Source organism: Catharus ustulatus, chromosome 2, assembly GCF_009819885.2.
Source record: "Catharus ustulatus isolate bCatUst1 chromosome 2, bCatUst1.pri.v2, whole genome shotgun sequence".
Taxonomy (NCBI): domain Eukaryota; kingdom Metazoa; phylum Chordata; class Aves; order Passeriformes; family Turdidae; genus Catharus; species Catharus ustulatus.
Genome location: NC_046222.1, coordinates 111177734 through 111194516, shown reverse-complemented (window position 1 = coordinate 111194516; position 16783 = coordinate 111177734). Strand labels below are relative to the sequence as shown.

General features: G+C 39.0%; 1 protein-coding gene across 1 annotated transcript; it reads right to left on the bottom strand.

The window, feature by feature from the left end:
- Positions 1-3481: 3481 nt before the first annotated feature.
- On the bottom strand, positions 3482-16572 carry EIF2S3 (eukaryotic translation initiation factor 2 subunit gamma). The gene is made up of 12 exons (XM_033085472.2): positions 16466-16572; positions 14153-14216; positions 13578-13705; positions 13337-13458; positions 11898-11992; positions 10542-10700; positions 10063-10197; positions 9110-9204; positions 8092-8236; positions 7500-7669; positions 6442-6614; positions 3482-4230 (listed from the first exon to the last, which is right to left on the bottom strand). The coding sequence occupies exons 1-12, from the start codon at positions 16532-16534 to the stop codon at positions 4167-4169; spliced, it is 1419 nt and encodes a 472-aa protein (XP_032941363.1). The 5' UTR covers positions 16535-16572; the 3' UTR covers positions 3482-4166.
- Between the last annotated feature and the right edge of the window lie 211 nt (positions 16573-16783).

The window sequence follows — 16783 nt, the reverse complement described above, 5'->3', positions numbered from 1 at the left end:
CAACAGCATTTTGGCTGTAGCCAAGAAAAAGTACAAGAATTGTTCTATTTCTGTATGCCCACTGCTAGTCACCAAGGTTAAAAAAAGCTGCTTGAATGAAAACTTGCAAAAGCTGAGACTTAACTCTGTTGTGTGGTAGTTAGGATAATGTTGCAAATGAAGCATTTTGAGAAACATAATAGATTACCTAATCAAATAGATGATTAAGCAAAACCGGGAAGGGAAATGAGTTCAGAGAACCTTAAGGCGCATTTGCGGGAGAAAACACTTTCCAGGACTTCATTGAACACCAAATAAACAAAAATAACTAAAGACAGAAAAATTTAATGTTTGGCAAGGGGAAGGGGCTTTCTAAATAACGTAATGAATCCACTCTAGTATGCTGGATTTCTATACAAATGCCCACACAGAGGCAAAAAGGGAGAGCTGGTGCCCTGATTCATTTGAATCCTTAGGATTGTGTAACATGAGACTTAATTAAGTGAATCTTGATGTTTTTTCCCCCAACTGTATGAAATTCAAAAAAGTATACTAGGCTTTAGAAAGAAACTGTTTGAACGGAAAAGTTTGTTTTTCATAAATGCATAGCCTGAAATTTCTTAATGAACCCTTTCTCAATGCAAGTAAATATCATGTATATTGACATTACTTCAACTAAAATATTTCAACAGTTTTCATCTGTGTTTGAGCACAGTGTTCTAGTCCCTTGTTTTATAGAAGTTTTATAAAAGACATTGAAGAATATGTATTTATTTAAATATTTGAGGTAATTCCTTGAACAAGATGTTCCTTGGTAACAAAATTCTCTTACTAATTTGTTCTTTCTTCATTGCATATGTAGTGCCCGTGTTAGGGGACTTGTTTGGTTGGTTTTTAATCCTTTCAGGGTAAGAATGGAGAATTTATTTATGTATCACTTATACCGTTTTTGACTGTCACAGCTGCTACGTTATTCATCATAAACGAAAATTTCTGTAAAAATGGTTATTCTAGCAGGGTTTTTAGTGTGGAAAACTATGAAACATGCACTTTTACTACTCCACTGGGATGGACTGGAGATGTATCGAACATTCAATGATCACGTACAGATGGAGCTTTACAGAAACAAAAGCAGCACCACGAAGCCAATGCACACGAGTAATTTTAGCACTATGGTAAGTGAACATGAGCCACCAAGCCAACTGTGCCAAAAGAATTGTGGCAGTGGAAGAACTGACGAGTAAGGAGTGGTGCCCACAGGGTCTGGTGATGTCAGTGAAAAGCAACTGGGCTTGTGGCTGTCGCTGGGCTGTGCCACGGCCAGGAGGGGCAGGAGTGGGAACCGGCAGTCGGTGCTGGGGGGGTGGTTAAGGGAGGGCAGGCGGTTGAAACTTTATAAATGTTTAGCCCCAGCCTGGCAGCAACAAGTGACCCGGAACGGCAGGGCCGGCGGGGCTGGGACTTTACACTGGCCGAAGCACTGATGGGAAACTGGGCCGGGACAGAAGTTTAAACCTTTCCTGCAGGCAGGCTGGAGGCTCATCCACATGACTCAGCATGGAAAAGCAGCAGGAACCCTTTGTGCAGCAGTGAGCTAGAAGGAAGCACTTTTTAAAGTGCTACAAAACGAATGCAATAAAAACATAATTTTTAAATGTTTTTGGATTTTGTGTATACTAGGACCAAATCAGCAAAGGTGTTAACTGAAGGGGTTTTTTTTGCCCTTTCAGAACAAATTCTGGTATTTGGCTGGAAAAGGCATTTCCCAAATACACACTGAAGTCTCAGAAATAGCTACTGACACGACACTTCAACTTTGTACCACTGCACAAGATATCCACATATTTGTGTACCCAACCCATTTGAAATGCAAATACACACCTCTGTTCAGGTAGCTAAATATGACCTAAAAAGGGTAAAAAAAATAAAATCACTCTGAAGCAAATCCTTGGTAAAATAAGAAAGCTCACAATGCATCTGTCACTATTTTCATCCTGGCCAAGAAAATCAAAAATAATCTTCAACTTCCTTAGCTGTACATGATATTGCTTTCTCTTATCATTCAACATCTCAGCATCACAGTTCAGTGCCTGAGGAGGGGGTGGTACACACATCAGCACACAACGTATTTGTACTTACATTGTTCACACTTGGCTCTCCAATGCTGCAGAGACACGTTCCATGTATTCAGCAGTCCCAAAATCCCATTACTCATCACTCACGTCAGCAGTCAAAACTTTTCAGTAGAGGAAATTTAACATTTTGGTGGCAGAAAAAGAGCTCTGTATGTGATCTGCCCCCCAGGCCCTCGTCCTGGTGTGACAGGATAGGCAGCACAGTGTAGAAAGGGGTGATCCTTGTGAGAGTCTCACTCTGCCTGGAAAAGCCACTGACTGGGAAAGCAGGTCGATGGACAACTTTGGCAAGATTATGGCACTGGTGTTCTTTAAATTGCAGATCAAGAGAGACACAACCTCCAAAATATCTGAATGTCTAAAAATGTCTGTGGGTGCTTAACCAGTTTCTCAGAAGCTTTTCTGTGTGTGTTTCATTAGACCCACGGCTGCAGTGCACTGAGAAAGGACTCTGCCAAATTTCACCCTGAAGCTGGTGCCATCCAAACACTCTGCTGTAACTTACATTGTCTTTTATGCTCACCCTCACGTCACCAGACTAGGCGAGGCTTGAGTTTATCCAAGTTCCTAGAATTCAGTAACAGAAGGGAGCTGCCAAAGCAGGGAAGATGCAATCCTTGAATTTAAGACTGTAGACTGGTCAAGCAGCTGGAGAGTCAGTGAGAACTACAGCTGACTCTGGCTTTTAAAATGGAAAAGCACTATTCAAAAACTAATGTATTTACTCTCAACACCATGTGAGGTAGCACTTTACAAATGGAAAAACTGAGTACAGGAATGCAGACAGAGTGAGGGAACAGAGTACAGTGCAAAATCAAGATCAAAATGCAAGCTGTTTCATCAAAGTCCAATTTGATGAGGGAAATCACATTCACCTTTAGAAAGCCCTTGAAGATACTGAATAAAACCAAAACCAAGCTTTGAAAACAAACAGTACTTTGTACCACAATATGTTAAGTAGCATGACTTGCTAAACAGTATATAAAACAGCTAGAACTATGCATATAAGTACAAATGAAGGAGAGAAATCTAAGTGGAATAAAGTATTAGCACCCTACAGTAAGTTTATTACATTATCCTGAGGCATGTGACTCAGAGTAGCTAAACAAAAGTGGTTTTACACCTTTTCTCCTCATCCTACTCACAATTCCACCACCATTAATCTGCTCCCACCCCAAATCATTCCTTTCTACCTCTAGCCTCTTCCCAACATTTCTTATTTGCTCAACATAATTTTGAAGTAGTTCACTTCTGCACTATAAAGAACTCCAAGTCACCCCCCCAGAGTCCCATGATGACAAAGTTACATTCCAATTAATCACATTCTTTTCATAAATCCATATACTAAAATAGGCCAAAACCAGTACTGCCAGTTCAGATCCAGTTTACTTGTGGTTTTTCTTTGGGGATTTAAGAAAGCATGTAGTAATATCAGAAATGACAAATTCAAGTCAGTCAATATTGCCACCCTAATTAACAAAGCACAATACTTTAGAATCCTAAAATCAGAACCCTAGAAACAAAGGAATAAAGTTTCTTGTTGGTAACACTTGTCTAAACAAAACAAATTGTGCAGAAAAGGTACTAGTCTTCCTAGAAGAGTTTGGTTGTTTGCTTTTAATTCTTGTACTTGAACAACCACTACAGTCTTTTGTTACTCAGAAAAACTGTATGAATTAATGAAAATAAGCAATATTTTATTTCAATACCAGATTTATGGTTTGTGTGTTACACTGGGGCTGGTTTGACTGATATTAAACAGATATGTCTGAAACACAAAGTAACATAAATTAGACATGCCATGAGACAGGTACAATTAATTTCTACTAAAACGTGGATAATGAAACCCACTTCTATGCCAATTCTTTTACACTTTTAATGGTGATAGTGACTAGTATTTTAGTAAGAGGGTAAAATTCAATAAAACGTACAAGGACAGCCATACAACTCAAAGATACTGTTTGCACAGCTTCCAATTCCACTGTGAAAATACACCCCCTCCAAAATAGAAATAGGCACTTCATCTTTAAAAATGAAGCACTCTTTTGTTCTTCAGTCATCATCAACAGTTGGCTTGATTGTGACTCCTCTTCTGATCTGACCCCAACCAATTAAACTGCAAATAAAAAAAAAAAAAGTTTATATTACTTTTACTAGTAGTCAGAAATACCATATAAAAGTCAACGTCCTTCTATCCTTCTCATGCCTTCAGTTCTTATATTTTGAATTTTCTACACTTGTCTCCCACCCAAAACATTCTACAAGAACTAAACCTGCTTAGTGGAGACACAGAAGAGAAAAGGGTAAAGGACAGAGAACATTTGTAACCAGCTAAGGGTGTACCCCTGAACAGAAGCTGAAAATCTGAAAATATTTTAACTTATGGTGTGCTGTTGGATGGTAAATCTATTCACAGCTTGACCTCTTTCATCTGTGTCTGAAGTGTTGCATAACTTTCAAAGAGAAATGAGAACTCTGTAAGATTACAAATAGCTGTAACCCTCAGTGAACAGGTAGCCTGTGACAAGAACTCAGCTCTCAGGCAGTGCTGCTATTTACACTCAGGAAAATGAAGGCCTTTTTTAAAGGCCACTATTGCCTCAGAAAAACATGCTTGTAAAAAGAAATTCAGAACACATCCATTTCCACAGCCAGCAGGTATTTCGTATTATTAGTAAGACTGTGTCCAAAACCTTTCCAATTTCTGCTGAGAAACCACACGTACATCTCAACTTACCTTGCTAAGCAGTAGAGCCTGTCTTGGGATATCAGAAAAGGAACTGAAATTTATCAGAGCAGCACTTTCCAGTTTTCAGTACCATACCTATAGGTCATAACTTGACCATCTTTGAATTCACTGATCTTTGGAATCATTGGTGTATCCCATTTGCTGTTTAACCTCTCTCTGTGCCTCTGTTTATTTCCTTTTTATTCTATACCTCTCTTTCGTCTTGCTTTATGAACCTTCTTCTGTGTTCTCAGTACTCTATTGTCTTGGGCTGCAAACTCCTTTTCACAGTACCAACTGTATATTATCTTCACTCCAATTAGATTTTATTATGCTGGTTTTCCCAGTTTGCCTTCTTTGCATTTTCTCAACTTTCAGTTTCCTCACATTATCTTTACCTTTTAAATACAGCATAGGAATCAACTTTTCAATAACTATCTTCACGGCAGGCTGCCATATTTGCCCACCTCATAATCCAGAGACAGGTGAGCTTTTGGGCAAAATTTGGTCAAGTTTTTTAACTAGGAAGGATTCTACAGAGGCAACAAAAGACATATTAAAGTTTGCACAGGCTACAAGTCTACAGCTTAAAGAGAAAAAAAAAGCATAATTTCTAATATAGTTTCTCCTCTTTCTTCCGCTTTACTTGATTTAATTTGGGTCCTGCCTTTTTTTTTCCTCCTGTTCAAGATGTGCTATCTTTCGCCTCTTTTTTTTTTTTTCAAAGAATAATCTCTTCCCTAATTTGTCATCTTGCTCTGAGACAGCAAGCACTAAATTCCTGTCTACATTCTCTCTTGTCATCTGAAAAAGAAACATGCATCCATGGATATTTAAAGCTTGGTTCCTTTCCATATAGTACAGACTTCTTGCAAAAATGGCAGTGCTCTCTTATACTGCAAGGGCTGTGCAAAGCCAACAAATCTAAATACTCTTATGTTCTTATCAATCCAGTCTTACGAAACATGTGGCAAGTACAGAATGTGTAATCACCTAAAGAGAGTCTGGTACTGTGATAAAATGAATCACCAACCAATTCTGTTCATCATTTTCAGCCTCCAGACGCTTCTGTGCAGTCAGATATTTCATATTTGTAATCTGAATGGGTCAATCCAGTTGATAGTTTATTCTTACCTCTGTGTTCATAATAGAACACTCAAACATTCCTGCTCTGCTGCCCTGCCCTGCAAACTTCCAGGTTGCAGGAGAAATCACATGTAGCTCCACAGGTAAAAAACCACTGAGGTGTGCATAAAGGTGGCTATTTGGCTTAACATCATGAGAATTCCCCAAAGCCTCTGCCAAGACTCCCTACTGAGCTCAATTTACAGCTTGTCAGTTTGGGCAACAAATACAAACCTCAGGTGTTTCCTTGTCTGCTAACTAACAGGAACTCTCCCAATCACAGTGTTTGTTTAAAAATGGAATAGAGCAATGAAATGAAGCATTCCACAACTATGGTGCCAATGTGTCAGGAGAATCCAGAAGAATTTTTAAAACAGACATACACTTACCTATTCTAGTACAAAATCAGATCCATGTATTTTTTTGTTTAACAATGTAGCAACCAGGTACTCTACCGACTTTGCACCAACTTACCGCCAGTGTTTCTCAACTCTTCGACTCAGAGCAATTTTTTCTCCCACTTCTGTGCATACAGGGTTAGTTAGCACAATCTTCCCCAAATCAGCCTTCACAGCACTGACTCTCCCTCCAGTAGATAAGGATCCTATGTTTACCATTAAAACTTCATTCTTCGATAATTTTTGCACCTGAAGACAGACATACAAAACTCTGAAACATAAGCTTTAGTACTAAAAACAAATAGCACAGACAATCTTCTGTTACCTTCTTGCCACAAAAAAAGACACAGCTGAGAAATACTATAAATACACACACACAAACTACAGGTAGCAGTGTCAATAGACAGAAGTTTTGTAAGTAAAAGTACAAATACATAAAGGTGTTGTATATGTAGTTCTGATGTACTTTCTTGGGATTTATCTACATTTTCTATAAGCTACACAGTCAGAGATCTTGTTACAAACTGTGATGTTATACAGATTCTTTACTAGGATGGTATATTCTTGTTTTTCTTATGCCTACATACAAAAAAAATTCATTTCACAGGATAAGAGAGAGCTGAAGCACTTCACTCACTGTTACAGGAAGCAGTTTATAGATTTAAATGCTAAAAGGGGAAATTGTGATCTTTTAGTTGATTTGTATAATACAGATCGTGTTACACAAATTTGTGCTGGGCCTCAAGTTGTTTTTTTCAACCAGAGTACTTAAAAAATACTTAAAATTTAAAAAATTCTTCAGTGAAAAAACCTACAAAAAGCATGTCAGTAGGAAGTAGATCAATAAAACTAATTATTGCACAAATGAATAGGATGACAGTGAAAGAAAACAACTACCAGTATGTTTAGAAAAATACATACATGACACATAAATACTTTATGCTACTTTAAACTATTGGTGTGAATTTCTACTCCTCAGAAAACCATTCTACAGTATTAAACAAGCAGTAAGTATTGTGACAAGCTTATGTCAACACTAAGACAAAATTTCTATATATGACCAAAGAAATATATTCATTAATGAAAATTAGCACAGGAAGCAACATCAGGATGAACAGAAGAAGGGGCACAGACCTTTGCAGCTTTCTTGTCTCCTTCAGTGCGCACACCTAAGAGTCTTCTCAGCAAGAAGTAGGAAATTTCTAGCTCTGTAAATATTTCTGGCAGTGCCCCAACTGCACCGAGAACTTGGCCCACCATGCGGTCAGCCCGGCACAAAGTGGGATCAATCTTAGTGCCAACACCTACAACGTAACAAAGGAAGTCAGAAGGTATAACTGAAAGGTAGCTGTCATTTTTATGTGCTAAAGATTTGAAGATCTAAAAAACCAGAGAATGTACTGGGAATTCCCTATTACCTGGACAGCACTTTCAGAATGTCAGCAAGACTGTGAGCTCTGTCTAAACAGATGAAGAGATACTCTGCTGTTAAAGGTGGTACAATTAACAGTGCAAGCTGATCTGCATTGGGCAGTGACATTCAGGAAAATTACTTAATTCTTAAATATCCATTTTTCACACCAACCTTGTCTCTCTCTGCATATATGAATTATGTAAAAATGTTTAGGGTATTTCTGCTAATTCCACTGAAATTCATTGTTGGATGAAACCAAGCGTTTTCAATAAGCATGAAGAAATCAATCTTTTCATGAGAGAGTATTGTTACCTATAAGGCCTCCTGGAGCAGCATATTGTAGATCATTGTGTTCAGCAAAGAGTGACACAATTTTGGAAAAGATTGGCTTGCACATGAGTTTGCCTTCACTGTCCTTGGACACAATACCAGGCCGCACCTCAATTTCCTGGCCCACCTAATGACAAAAGTGAAAAATTGTTTAACTGATTATTTCACAGGAACACAAAGCTGACTAGTCACAGATAAGACTCACATATCCCAAAATCTATTTTATACAAGTCCTTAGTTCTGGGCTACTGTAGAACTTGAAGAATTTGTTTCACCATTTGCTGCAAATTGAACAATGCTTACAGCAAATGTAGCAACTGATTTTCTTTTCAATACAATTTGTAAAACTGCTTTAGCAAAGAATCTTTATCAGTAATAATTCCAACAATTAAATTTCAGTTTAATTTTTAAACATTGTATTTCATTTAGAAATATTTCAGCACTGAGAAAAATTGAGTTAATTCAATCAGTGTAACTGATTGACATCAATACACTGCAAACCAGAGAAGTACAAGCTGCATAGATATTCAAAGACATAATTTGCTCTCCAGCCTAGCAAAGCAACCCTTCAAAGTTTCTGTCCATTGCTGCAAGCAAAGCAAAATAAAAAGGCAAAATATAAAGAACACTTAAATGGGGAAGTGGGACCTGTGAGAACCCATACACACTTCCAAGGTGCTTTTAAGGTGCTCTTCTCTTCCCCACAATAATTCAGCAAGTGGAAGTGGTAGGACAGGAAAAAAATAGCTCCTTCCATTATCTGTTATCACTATTAGCAAAAAGTTAAGACCAAAATAATATATTTAAAAAATTAAAACCAGTGCTTCTTCTAGTTCTAGTATTTTAAAACTGTAAAGTGAAAATGATGTACAAAGAATAGGTGCCATGTGACTGTATTCAAGTTTTTTAAAAATCAATTACACAGATACATTTTGTAGCAAGCATAGAAAAACTGTATTCATTGTCATACAAATTTCAGTCAAGAAAGAGAAAGCGTTACCTTTAAAACACCCTTTAGAATACTGCCACCAGCAACACCTCCCTTAAGGTCATCAACTTCACAGCCAGGCTTGTTGACATCAAAAGATCTAATTACTGAAAAGAAGAGATCATAACCAGGTTTATATTTACTATCAGATTTTTAAACAATGTCTTTATTTAGCAACTTTGCTTCTCTGTTCTTAAGAAAGGATATGCATATTTATAAATATTACAAAACCAGAACAATCAATATTTTATTCCAAATTTTTAGGCAGAAATAGTTTTATTTTATTAATTTTTAAAATTTTATTCTCAAAACCATTTAAACTGCTCACATATATAAATGTTTTATAAGACTTCTGCAAAGAACAAAGTAACTTAAAGATCTGAAAAAGAAAGCAATGATCAACCATCTTACAAAACTCCTTCAATATTCACAACGTTAATTGCAAATACCAGAAATTTGTTTTAATGTACTCATAGTTGAACACTGTAACCCTGATGTAACATGATAAATTAATTCCTTGGAATTAATTTCATAGTATGCTGGAAAAGCACTGAAACTTTGACAATTATAACCAGGAAACAGGAGACTAACACAAAAGATTTAACCAAGCTACCCAAAATATTTCCATGGAACTAACTTAATGACAAAATTCATCAGTTTGCCAGTATTTTGCTAAATCAAAACTAAATTCATAGTAATTGAAGGGATATTTTTAATATACAAATACCTCATTTTTATTGCATTTTAGCACTGTCATATGCACAGAATATACACAAAACCAACAGCAATTAACAGTGAACAAACAATATGGTTCTCAGAAGACATGTGAGCTTTAAAATAAGAGCATCCTAAATACTCCTTTTAAACCCAACTCCGTTTAGGGCACTCAGCATGTGCTATTCTAAGTGTAGGCACATTCAGAAAATGTTTGGCCACAGCCACCCAGGCCTGAGGCATTTACATACCAATGAGCCTTGGTTCAGACGTGAAGTCTCGCAAAGGGACTGGAATTTTCTTCACTATGTACTCACACACCACCTCAATGTTGTATTTCAACTGTGCTGAGATTGGAATTATTGGAGCTCCTTCTGCAACTGTACCTAAAACAAAACCAAGTTCAACATTAAGCCTTAATATGACCAAGTGTTATGACCAAAGAAGCACTCCGGGAAGAAATCACAAATCCACTGAAAGCTACTGTGTAAGAGTGATTGATGTCAGTTTTGCATCTAGAGCTCTGACCCAGAGCCACAACTCTGCTGTATGCAAGCAGGCTCAAACAGGCAGGAAGCACAACTCCCAGGGTCTACTTTTCACATTAACAGACCATGTACACCAGCACTGTCTAAGATAAGCTTTTCTATGAACATACAAAAAACCACTATGTCCATGTCTCAACACTGAATTTCCACCCCTAACTGGATTGCTGCTCTTGAAAACTTACCTTGTACAAATGCAAGAATCTGCTCATACTGTTCTTTAGCCTGGCTCTCTTTCACCAAGTCAATCTTATTTTGTAGAATCAGAATGTGCTTCAGTTTCATGATTTCTATAGCAGCTAGATGTTCTGAGGTCTGAGGTTGAGGGCATGACTCATTACCAGCTGAAAGAAGAGAAGTGACTGGAATATAGAAACTATAGACAAAACTGCTACAGTTAGAATATCTGCTTCCATCTACTGTAACTATGTTAAAAAAAAAGGCAATTGTCTCTCAGTAATCCATAAGTGAAGCAGCCAAGTCAATAAGCACCTACTCTCCCCTACAGCTCCTAACTGTAGCCTCCACACAATGCAGGACAGATAAGAGGATGCCAGAGAGGTTCCCACATTCTACCTGCTCCCACTAGGAACACTCAGCTAAAATATCCAAAGACACCAACACCTAGCTTGGTTTACTCTATTCTTTAGCTCTTCAGATACCTCAGTGATGACTGCAGCATAATAGACAAATTAACTTTCAAGAAATATCTTACAATTTCTTATCAGCGAAGTCATAAAAATATCAAGATCCCAAAACGGTTACAGTTCTATCAAGTATGTGAATAGGGCTGCTATCAGAATGGTTTAAATTTCAGCTAAGAAGCCAGCTTTGGCTGATGTGCCTTTACAGTGGTTAATCTTGTCTGAAGTTTGGTCTATCACACTTCCTAGAGATAACCAGGCAGAAGAAGTGATAGCTCATCATCTATCTCAGACTTTAAACTACAACATCTGAGGCTGGTTTTTAATTTTGTTGACATATCCTATCAAGGTTAGATAATTGCTGTGTATCACTACAGAACACTAGAGTTCTCTACAGACATAGAAAAATCATTTTTACTCACTTTCTATTGCTTGCAAATCAGAACAAAAGTTATCTAGATTACATTAATTCTCCTGTATTTAAATTTTGCCTATATTTATCTGGGTTTACTGGGTTTGTACCATTTTTTGTGAACTCTACTGCATGGCAAAGACTACACGCATATTTAAAGAAATAGAACCTTCAGAAAAACTCAAATTGCAGCTAATCTGTTTCCTTCAAGTGCTAAAAATTTTACAGTACTATATTCTACAAGGTTTTATATTACCTATTTCTATCAATGGGGCCAGCTACTAGACTAGTGAGTATAGATAGCTGTGTTTATAACAAGCCAGCTTGTTTGAGTACACTGCCATTGTAGCAGCACTTTATTTTCTTCAACACATCTCATTCACTTTTTTAAATTGTTCACCACATCCCAGGAGATTTTGAAGCCCATAAAAAGCTGCTTCATGCTACTATGAAATGGAGCTGTGCTTTTGGGTGGCAATTGTTACCTATCAACAGTAAAGCTGCATCCATTACTGCTGCCCCGTTCAACATGGTCGCCATCAAAATATCGTGGCCAGGACAATCCACAAAAGAGACATGCCTGTTGTGGGAGAATTGAAAGAGAAATCCAAAAACCCATTATCAAACAATTCCTCTGACTGATTTATGTCAGTGATTAGGCAAACATGGAAGTTAAAAATATCCTTAAAACAGTACTTTCAAAAAAAGTTCTAAAAGAACACAAACACTACTGAACAGCTACTGAATACTTTTTCTGAGTTTGAAGATTTAATACTACATATCCACATTAAGCACCTCTTTAATATTTCACCAATTTACTTGTAAATTAGAGTTAAATGCACCAGGATAAAAACCTGAAATCAAACCAACCCAACACCACTAACCCAAATCCCAACACAACACATGGGATTTCTCTTATCTCTTTTAAAAGGCATCCCTCATTCTTCAATTTTAGGAAATTATGCATCTTTAATTACATTGTTATAATTGCACTTTATAGATTGGTCTACAGACATGATGTTACTATTCCAGCTTTATGATTTTATTGTGCAGACCAAGATAGTTGATTTGCTATATTATTTCCTGAACCTATCTAGTGAAGAATCCTTGCTCTCAGTGACAGGCCACCAAAAATCAAGGGACTAATTTGGTGCTTTGCTGATGATGTTAGAAATCTACTACAAGCAAACAAGCAGTAGGATAAAGAATGCAAAGCTTTTAACCAGTTGTTTCACAATGGCTGCCTGCCTGTCACACTCCAATAGAAGTTAATCTTAGTACAAGTGCTCCGCTGGGAATCTGAGAAAAGGAAAGACACAGTTACAGGCCCACATGTATTTTATCATAAACACAAACTGAGAATCTTGTACAAGATGACTACTCTCATTTGAGAGACTCATTTCATGACTACTCTCATTTGAGTGATTATTGTGCAGAGCAATGTAACCACTGCATAAAGACTGTGCTATACTTTATCAGAAATCAAGTAAATAAAGGAGGCTTGGGGTCCAGTGATCTCTAATTAAGCATCAGGCTTTCACACATTCATTTAAAAAACTTTGGAAACTCTGCTCTTAGGAAGAAAAAGTTTAACAAAGATCACCCTTCCAAAAGGGATTTTAAAGATGTGTTTGTGAGGTCCACATTAGATCTCAATCTGGCTGGTTTAAAAGGAACTTATATGAATAGCAGAAATATTTAACTTCAAAGTCCTGCAAGCAGCTGAGGACAGCAGACACAGCTGTGCTGTACCACAGTGCTCATCACCACCAATGAATTCAGGATAGTTTAGACAATGCCTTAGCCCAGGGTTGCCCCATCTAAGAATGTGCAGTCTGCCAGAACCTATTGAGCTCACAGTTCAATCCTATTTTCACACAAAGGGAAGTAAACACAATTTATTCCAGTAATTTAAAGCAGTTACCTGACTAGTTTAAAGTTCCCTTTGGTCCCAGGAATATCTGTAGGGAACTCATCTGGGGTGCTACTTCCACAGGATCGGTAACATTCTGGTCGAGAGCAGCTTGGGTCATCCAGCTTGTAAATCTGTGATTTTTTAAAATTGACAAAAGCTTTAATTCCTCAAGGGTTAGTTTCCAGTAATCTTATATCCCCCCCTGAAATATATTAGCAACATAGCTGCTACATTTACAGTGATGACTCACCTTTGCATTAGCATAACCCAGCTTGATTGTGATATTTCTTTCCAGTTCATTTTTAAATCTGACAGTATGAACTCCAGATATAGCTTTAACTACTGTCGACTTTCCATGGGCTACATGACCAATTGTACCTGTGTTTTGAATGAAATGTTTGTCAATAAACCACAGTTTCATTTTGTGCAATGTTCCACTACAATCAGTACACAATTACCCCAATTCTCCACAGACAGTAAGTCCATGTGGAATTTGTAACCATTTTTGTTTAAACAAACAAGACCAGAAATTGTGCTCCCAATGGACAGAGCTTTGCATTTTAATGAAACTAATTTCAATGCTTTATTTCACGGTAAAAAAAATCTTGCTTTAGCAACTATTCCCCATACCATTCAACTGTGTTCCTGAAGCAAAAATAGTGCTTTTCAAGTCAGAAGGGCTTGACAAGTCCCTAAAACTACTATGGAACTGTTTACATACAAATTTCTTGAAAGTGTTACCCCTTAGGCACCATCTCCTACTGCACAAGTACCAAAAAGAGCCCCTTAATGCACCACCCCTCCTTTTTATAGGTTTGTTTTTACCTATATTAATCGTTGCTTGTCTGCTGATGACTTCTGGTGAAAGAGGTGTCAACTTGGTAACATCCTGTATAAGGGAGATTTTAGAATTTATTCATTATGTATATAAACGTTTAGAAAGTTAAAAATTTAGAAACTTTAAAATTAACTGATAGCTCCATTCATCAAAATCCAGTTAGATTATGTGCATCCCAGTCTTTCAAGTGTGTGAAATATGACTGAAAGTCAACCAAATCCTTCTTGTGAATCAGTACAGGCTACAATTCAAAACTGTAAATCATTCTTGGCTGCAAGTGCTAAAAATGGGAGTAAACAAAACAAGAAAACCTCAAAAGAAGCTTCAGTAAAACACCCCAAGCCCCTACCTACCCCTGAATCTAAATTACACATAACAGGCAAATTCCTTTTGAACAGTCTATATGATGAACTGCACTAATATTTTAAAAACAAAGCTTTGTCAATAAACAGTTTAATTGGTGTAAGGTTCCATTACAGCTAATATGTAAATACAACTAATACTTTTGAGTCAGTGGGTCCAGAGGCTTCATTAGCACTATGGCTTTTTATTTTTTTTTTAATTTTTACCTCAGATACTGTTATTGCTGCTTTAGGTACCAGACAAAAATTCTGCTGTTTACTAAATAATCTGTTGGATGAACTTATTGGTAGCCACTGGCAAAACAAAAAATGGAACAAATAAAGTCTATATAGATAAAGAAACAGCTCTGAAAGAGTTGTTTAGATTTTTTTAAAGATGTTTCTCCAAATAATGGACAAGTGTTGAAATCCACTGAAATGTTCCTCTGTAAAGCTAATATCCATCCTGCATTTGAATTCATATGGATGAGCCACTCTCTTCAAGCAAAGACCCGTGATGCCAGAAGAGTCCTTGGTGCAGGACAAAATTTAAGATACAAATAATTCAAACATTAAATTAGATATTGTTTACACTGTTACATGAAGGGTCTGTGCAAAATGATCAAACACATCTGGGAAAAAATGAAAGCTCACTCATTCTGTTCTCAAGTATGACAGGAACAAAATGCTCATCTTCAATACAAAGCAAGTTTTGAACATCTAAGACACACAATTAAATTTATACTTCTCGTATATTGAACTTAAAATGACTTCCCAGTGACGGGAACATGACCTGCAGGTGGCATCATGTGGTCGGGCGACCAGAACTTCAGCGTGATGCAATTCCTGCCACCAGGAGAATTCTTCCTGGTGCACACAATCATGCACGCATGGAGTTTTTTCCTCAAGACTGGTATAAGGCTATTGCTCAGCAAGAAGCTTCACTCAGCCATAAGCACTCAAGGACCGGCAGAACAGGCCTTAAAGGTAATTCCTGCTGACCTTCCAGCTAGTGTCTATTTGTGTCTTTTCCGACTAGAAAATGCCGTGGTCAACAATGACAGGAAGTAAAGAAACGATCTGAAATAATTGACACGCTCGCCGTAACACAAGGGAATTCCCGTGCTCAGGCCCGAGGAACATGGAACATTATTACTGTAAAGACAAATAAGCTGTTCCAGTTTAAACACTGGGGACACAGCAACAGGATTTTTGACTATGTACATTATAATACACTTAAAATTTTAAACATACCTTACATAGACACTTAGAGCAGCATGTAAGTGTAATAAGTGAGGCAGCCGAGGCGAGATATTTAATAGGCAAGGCTGCCAGAGCAGGAGACCATTGCAACCAGTTGCAATGATAGTTGCAGTGGTAGGTTGAAATGGTATTTCTCGATAGTTGTTAATCGTCAAGAAAATTTTCTTGACAACCTAACCAAGACAGGGCTGGTAGCCAACCCCTCGAGCTTGCTGGAGAAACATAGCTCAAATGAATGGTTGTGCTTGGAAAGGGAAGAGTCTCTAATACCACAGAACAGAGCAAACCTTACATGAGGAAAACTACACCCAGTGAGCCATAAAAGCTTCAGCCGCACGGGTGGGATACAGACCCTGTGCGCCTCGCACTCACGGGGAGAAGAAGCGCCTCGCCCGGGCGCCCCACACCCACCAGGACCAGCACAACCTGCTCCCTGTGCCGCCGCTCTGCCCCGCGCCCGCGTCCCCCTGCCCCAGCCCGCTGAACTCGGCTCCCCGAGGCGTCACCGCCTCCCGCGCCCCCTCGGAACGCATCGGCCGCGGTGGGGCCCAGCAAAAGGCTCGGAGCCCCTCGGGCCGCACCCCCCACCCACCCACCCGCACAAAACAACCCGTCCGCCCCCTCCGCTCCCGGGCCGCCCCCACCGAGCCCCGGCAGGCCGATCTTGCTCCTGGGCGCCCCGCGGGCGGCGCTCACCAAGGTGCCGAGATCCTGCCGGCTGAGGTGCGGCTGCCCCAGAGTCACTCCCGCCTCGTCCCCCGCCATCTTGGCCCGAGTAGGAAGTGAGGAGTCCCGCGTGGCCGCCTGACCGCCGGCTACTCTCGGGACCGCCGCTGCCGCCTGGCAGCCTCCGGCCCACGGCGCGGCACCGGCCGGCCCGGGAGCGGACACCGAGCTCAAGCAAAAACTTCTATCAGCGCTGGGGGGCCGCCGTCGGCCCCGCGGTGAGGCGGCCACGAGTCAGGCGCCCCACCGGGCAGCCCTGTAAAGGACCCCGGTCGCCCTCACGCCGGG